A 5,928-nucleotide genomic window follows, 5' to 3' on the forward strand; every position below is an offset into this window, starting at 1 on the left:
GCGGAGGCGCGTCCCCAGGGAGCGGGGGGGACAGGGGACACCGAATCCCACGGCCACAGGTGACCCCCGGCGCGCTGGGAAGGGAGCAGGGGGACGCACTGGCCCTGACCCCGCTGCCACCGGAGCCCGCAGCGAGGGGAGGCGTGGGGGGACATGCTGCGGGTCCCCCGGCCCCACCGCTGTCCCCAGCGTCCCGCACACAGAGCATCTCTGGGGGCACGCTTGTGTGTCCCGCACACTCACACGGGGCCGGGACAGGGTCACTCGTGTCCCCATGCTCCCCTGGATGCCTCACACGCACACACACACACGCACCGTGGTTCTTGCTGCTTCCCGTGCCTCAGTTTCCCCAGCTCAGCTTCCCCGTCCCCAGGACACATTACCCTGAAGGCCGCCGCCATCGCCGGTGTCCCCGCGTCCTGGCTGTGCCCCACCGCCCGCAGAGCCCGGGCAGCACCGGCCCCCCGCCCCATGGGGCTGCCACGGGGTGGGCACACGCTGCCGCGCCCCACTCTGCCCTGCCTCAGTTTCCCCACATCCCCCGCGCGGCCGGCGCAGAGGCCGCGCACAACTCGTGACACGACTGAGCCGCTCTGCTCTCCCCAGCTCGGGCCCGGCCCAACCTGACCTTCCGCGACCAGGGGGTCCGGGCAGAGGTTGGTGGCCAGTGGCGGGTGCCGGGTGGCTGGGCCGAGGTGGCCGCTGGCAGCGCTGCCGGGGAGTATTTCTGGAGCGTGGTTGTGCTCTTTCCAATCATGTGATGAGGACATTATTTAAGGCGGCTGCGAGGCCGGCAGGCAGCTGCGAGCTGGGCGGTGCGTTGCCACGCTCACAGCCGGCCGGACCCCCGGGCCCCCCACACGCGCGTGTGCCTGTGTCGTCCCCCCCCCCGCACCCCCTCGCCATGGTCGACGCCTTCGCAGGCACCTGGAAGCTGGTGGACACGGCCAATTTCGATGAGTACATGAAGGCATTGGGTGAGTGGGGGGGCTGCGGGGGGGGGCCAGGACATCACCCCCTTTTTTTCCTACCACCCCCCCCCTCCCCCCAGTTTGCCTGGCCGAGCCCCCCCGCACAGGGGGCTCTGGCTGTGGGGGGCTGCAGGCGGGGGGGGGGGGGGGGGCTGCTGCCTGGGCGGGGTGGTTTAGGGGGGGCTCTGGGGCTTTCTGCCTGGGGGCTTGGGCTGGGTGAGGGGGGGTCATCCTTCCCCTGCCCCCCCTTGGCGGGGGGGGATGCCCCCCCGGGGGCAGGGAGCCGCCCGGGACCCCTCCTGTCTTCATCCCCCACCCCGAGCCCCCCATCACCCAGCCCCAGCCCTGTGCAGCTCCTGGGTGGGGTGGGTGCCCCATCCAACAGCAGTCCGGGGTGGGGGGGGTCACACCAGTGCCCCCCACCCCGCCCAGCCCCGGAGCTGGTGGGTGCTGGTGCAGGATCCATCCCTGAACAACCGCAGCGTTCCCCAGTCCCCCCCCCCGCCTCTGCCCTGCACCCCCCAGGCACGGTGGGCACGCACAGGGCCCCCCGGGACCACAGGTGGGGAGCCGTTTGGGGGTTCACCCCCCAACATGATGGGGAGGAAGAGCTCCGGGGTGATGCCGGCAGGGACCAGAGGCTGACAGCCGCATCCTGCCCCTCCACGCACCCTCAATCCCCCCCACCTTGCACCCCACAGGCGTGGGCTTCGCCACCCGGCAGATGGCCAGCCTCACCAAGCCCACCACCATCATCGAGGTGGCGGGCGACAAGATCACGGTAAAGACCCAAAGCACCTTCAAGAGCACCGAGATCACCTTCAAGCTGGGCGAGGAGTTTGATGAGACCACGGCAGACGACAGGCACGTCAAGGTGAGCCCCCAGCGCCTGCCCCCCGCATCCGACCCCCCAAAAAGGGTTTGCGGGCTCTACCGGATCCAGCCATCAGCTCTTGGTGCTGGGGCCCCGTCCTTTTTGCCTTCGGAAGGGTAAAACAGCTTCACCCGCCGGGGCTGGTGCCCAAGCCCAGTCTCACCCAGCCAGCCGCCCCTCCTCACCCCGTTTTGCAGTGGGGTTTTCCCCCCGGCAGCAGCACGGGGCCCCGGAGCTGCTGGGAAGGTTGTGCAAGAACCAGGCTTGCAAATGCCAGCCGCCCGCCCGGGGGCTTGCTCAAGAGGCGCGAGGGGACGTGGTGGGCTGGCGGTGGGTGCTGTCCCCACTCTGGGGGGGAGAGGGACGCGAGACCCACTTTTGAGCCCCCTCTTTGCTTGTCCTACAAAGCAGGCAGCTCCGCAGGCAGAGACGGAGTGCTGGGCAATCCTGCCTGGCCAGTGCCCCCCCAGGGGCTGATGCCTCCCTGGGGTCCCTGGGGAGGCCAACACCTCCCCGGGTGGGCTGCTCCTCCCCAGAGAGCAAGGGAAAACCACCTGGAGATGGGGCAGAACTCCTTCTGTGGCCTCTCCCACCCTGCAGAGGCAGTTCCCCTTGCAGCACAGAACCAGCCCCGGCTTTTTCCTAGTTTCCCAGCTGCCGGTCCCACACAGCATTAAATACGCCGTGCATGGAGCAGCCGGCAGCCCCATGCCCCCCGCCAGGCCCGCGGGGGGAACTTGAGGGGGATCCTGGGGCTCGTTGGACACAAAACCCCTTCCTGTCCCCGAAGCAGCAAGCGCAAGGGCTGGGTGCAAAGCGGGGATGGGCCAAAACGGGACAAGCACGAGCAAGGCGGTAGTGCCGGGCAGATACGGGGCGGCACGTCCCTGCCTGCCGCGCTGCCACCGCTCGGACCCGCCGGAGCTGGGGGAAGCTGTGCTCGGAGTCCTGCCCGCAGCCAGGACGTGCCCTTCGGGTGCCCCTCGGGTGGTGGCCAGAGGGCACACGGCGGGGAGCAGGGAGCGGGGTGGCTGCCCGAGCCGTGGGATGGGGCGGGGGGGGTCTGCCACGCCGCGGGCTACGCCGAGTCGTGGGGCACCCAGGATGTGTGGGGTCCGGGGCTGTGGGGCACCCGAGCTGTGCAGGGAGCCGAGTCGCGGGGAGACCCAAGGTGTGCGGAGACGCTGGGTGAGGGGCACCCACGCCATGCGGGGACCCAAGCTATTGGGGCACCTGAGCGGTGGGGACACCCCGGCTGTGGGGGGACCTGGGTGCAGGGGGACCCCGAGCCGTGGGGGACCCCGAGCTGTGGGGGACCCCAAGCTGTGGTGACTTGGGCTGCGGGGGCACCTGAGCCATGGGGAGAGCCGAGCCATGGGGCACCCAAGCCCTGGGCTTCAGGGTCCCAACCCATGGGACCCCTGAGCCATGGGGAGACCTGAGCTGCAGAGGCACCCGAGGGGCAGCACCCGGCTCTCAGGGAGCTGGGGGGGGGCACAGGGCAGGATGGGGCCGGGCAGCCGGTGCCACCGCCTGTCCCGGCACAACCCCACGCCGCGCTGCCCCGCGGCGTGCCCAGCCGGCTGTCACGCTAACCTTGGCACCGGCCGGGCCTTCGGGGCTGAGTCAACAGCGGCGGCTGTGCAAACAGCGGCCCCGGCAAGCAGAGGCGTGTTTGCCGGAGCAGCTCCTCTGAAAACCCTTTGCCGGGCGCTCCGGTTCAAAGGAGCGATACCTGCCCCGATACCTGCCCCGATACCTGCCCCGATACCTGCCCTGCCTCTTTGATCCCTGCTGGCACCGCAGCCGCCCAGCCGTGCCTGGGAGCGGCCGGGATCAGGTCCCGGCAGCCCCGGAGCAGGATGTGGCCCTGGGCAGGGCTCCCTGCGCTGGCCCTGGGTCAGGGAGGGCAGGGTCACCGTGACGGGGCCCACGGGGGGGTTATTGGGGAGCGGCCGAGGCCGTGACCCAGCCGCGGCCAGAGCCGGACCCGGCCTGCGCCGAGCAAGGCTGACAAAGTCGGGCGGGATGCTGCCGGATGGGCGCCCCGGTGCCGGCACCCGCAGCCCATCCCTGAGCCCTGCGGGGCTGCAGGGCCAGCACAGGACACCCAGCGTCGTCCCCACCGAGGGACAAAGCCCCCCCGGAGCCGAGAAACCCCGGGGAGGAGGGTAACGGTGGGTCTTGCTCTCTCCCCGCAGTCCGTGGTCACGCTGGATGGAGGCAAACTCGTCCACGTGCAGAAGTGGGAGGGGAAGGAGACATTGCTGGTGCGGGAGCTGAAGGATGGGAAATTAATTCTGGTAAGGAAATAGAAATGGTTTGAAACTGGGGGGGGGACGGGGCAAGCCGGGAGCTGCACCGGCTCCGCACAACTTGACCTCCCCGCCGCCATTTCTGCCGCCAGACCCTCACCATGGGCAACGTCGTCTCCACCCGCACCTACGAGAAGGCGACATAGGCGCCATGCCCCGCTCCCCCACCCGTCACCCGGTGCCGCGTTCGCCCCCCGATCGCCTCCCTCCTTGCCCCGCGCCGGGCACGGCTCGCCGGGGCCTCGGAGCCCGCCGGGGCTGCCTGCTGCCCGGCCCCCATCGCCTCGCGGGGCTGCTTGGGGCTGGGGTGGTGGTTTCGTGGTTTGGATCTTTTTTTTTTATTAACAATGGGAAAACCCTCATGGAAAAATAATAAAGGCCATGTTGTTACAGCTCTGTGACCAGTTTACTTGGAAAAAGGCTTCTTTGGCATGTGCTCATCCACAGCGTTGAGCCACGCAGGTCTTGGGGTGAATCCAGCCCCGACCCCCGGCAGTGAGGGGCTGGCGTGGTTCAACGCCCACCGGCAACCAAGCCCCACGCAGCCGCTCACTCACCCCCCCGGTGAGATGGGGGAAGAGAATCAGAACGGTAAAAGTGAGAAAACTCGTGGGTCAAGACAGACAGTTTAATAGGGGATGCAAAAGCCGCGCACGCAAGCGAAGCAAACCAAGGCATCCATTCCCTGCTTCCCATGGGCCGGCGGCTGTGCAGCCATCCCCAGGAACGCCAGGCTCCATCACGCGTAGCGCTGCCTTGGGCAGCCCAACGCCATCGCTCCCAACGTGCCCCCTTCCTCCTTCTCCCCCAGCCCCGTGTGCCGAGCACGACGCCGTACGGTGTGGGGCATCCCTGGGTCAGTGGGGCTCAGCTGGCCCGGCCGTGTCTCCCCCAGCTCCCTGTGCCCCCCGGCTGCTCGCTGTGGGGTGGGGTGAGGAGCAGCAAAGGCCTTGGCGCTGTGTCAGCCCTGCTCAGCAGCGACGAAACATCCCCGTGTTACCAACAGTTTGCAGCTCAAATCCAAAACATGGCCTCATACGAGCTGCTGTGAAGAAAATTAACTCCATCCCAGCCAAACCCGGCACATTCTCCACCCCTCATTCCATACCATTTACGTCAGGCTGAGGTTCCACACTATCCAATACATCCTCATCAACCACCACCCCGCTTCCCATCCTTTGATACAACACACAGATCTCATTCCCTTCATCCAATGGCCCACCCCTGTGAAATGGCTGTAAAATGTCCACAAATGGCCACTGAGTTCACCCAGTCCATGGCTTTGGGCTCCCTCTGCCATGGCGGTCACTCAGGACGGGGGAGGTGGTGCGTGGTGCGGAGTTACCGGCACCAAAGCCCGCTCGGGTCACGTCACTGCCGCACTTGCACCGCTGCTTGTAAGGCTTCTCCTCCGCTGGCTTGGGTGGTTCCTGCTGTAGTAATTCCCGTAACATGCAACTTAAATCCTGGGTTACAACAGTTTAAAGGTATTTCCATTACAATCTCCACCCCCGGTCCCTCAGGACCAGACCGACGGGTTTAACACTGCAATGAACTCCTGCCCTTGCCCCTGCTGCGGCTTGGGCTTATCCGCAGACTGCAGTCCCTCAGGGATGCACCGGCTCCCAGCGGAGCCTTAGCCAGGAGCCACCGGCTCCACAGGGCCGTGCCTGCTGTGGCACAGACTTGCCCACAGCCACAGGCGCTTTGAGGTGCACCTGCCCCGGCGTGGCCTTCTCCATGGGCCGCGATGCCTTCAGAGACAGAC

General features: G+C 67.6%; 1 protein-coding gene across 2 annotated transcripts; it reads left to right on the forward strand.

The window, feature by feature from the left end:
- Window positions 1-760: 760 nt before the first annotated feature.
- FABP3 (fatty acid binding protein 3) lies at window positions 761-4,306 on the forward strand. 2 transcript variants are annotated; one of them, XM_075721858.1, is made up of 4 exons: window positions 761-977; window positions 1,673-1,845; window positions 4,047-4,148; window positions 4,253-4,306. In XM_075721858.1, the coding sequence occupies exons 1-4, from the start codon at window positions 761-763 to the stop codon at window positions 4,304-4,306; spliced, it is 546 nt and encodes a 181-aa protein (XP_075577973.1). The 2 variants fall into 2 exon arrangements, with proteins under 2 accessions (XP_075577973.1, XP_075577974.1); XM_075721859.1 differs by having other exon boundaries at window positions 905-981; window positions 1,620-1,845.
- Window positions 4,307-5,928: the final 1,622 nt, after the last annotated feature.

Source organism: Pelecanus crispus, chromosome 16 (genome assembly GCF_030463565.1).
Source record: "Pelecanus crispus isolate bPelCri1 chromosome 16, bPelCri1.pri, whole genome shotgun sequence".
In the NCBI taxonomy this organism is placed as follows: Eukaryota; Metazoa; Chordata; class Aves; order Pelecaniformes; family Pelecanidae; genus Pelecanus; species Pelecanus crispus.

Bases quoted from the DNA above. Each gene is read 5' to 3' on its own strand.
- FABP3 (XM_075721858.1), top strand. From the start codon at position 761: ATGAGGACATTATTTAAGGCGGCTGCGAGGCCGGCAGGCAGCTGCGAG. The intron at 1,846-4,046 runs GTGAGCCCCCAG...CTCTCCCCGCAG, and splicing joins CAGACGACAGGCACGTCAAG to TCCGTGGTCACGCTGGATGG. The intron at 4,149-4,252 runs GTAAGGAAATAG...TTCTGCCGCCAG, and splicing joins AGGATGGGAAATTAATTCTG to ACCCTCACCATGGGCAACGT.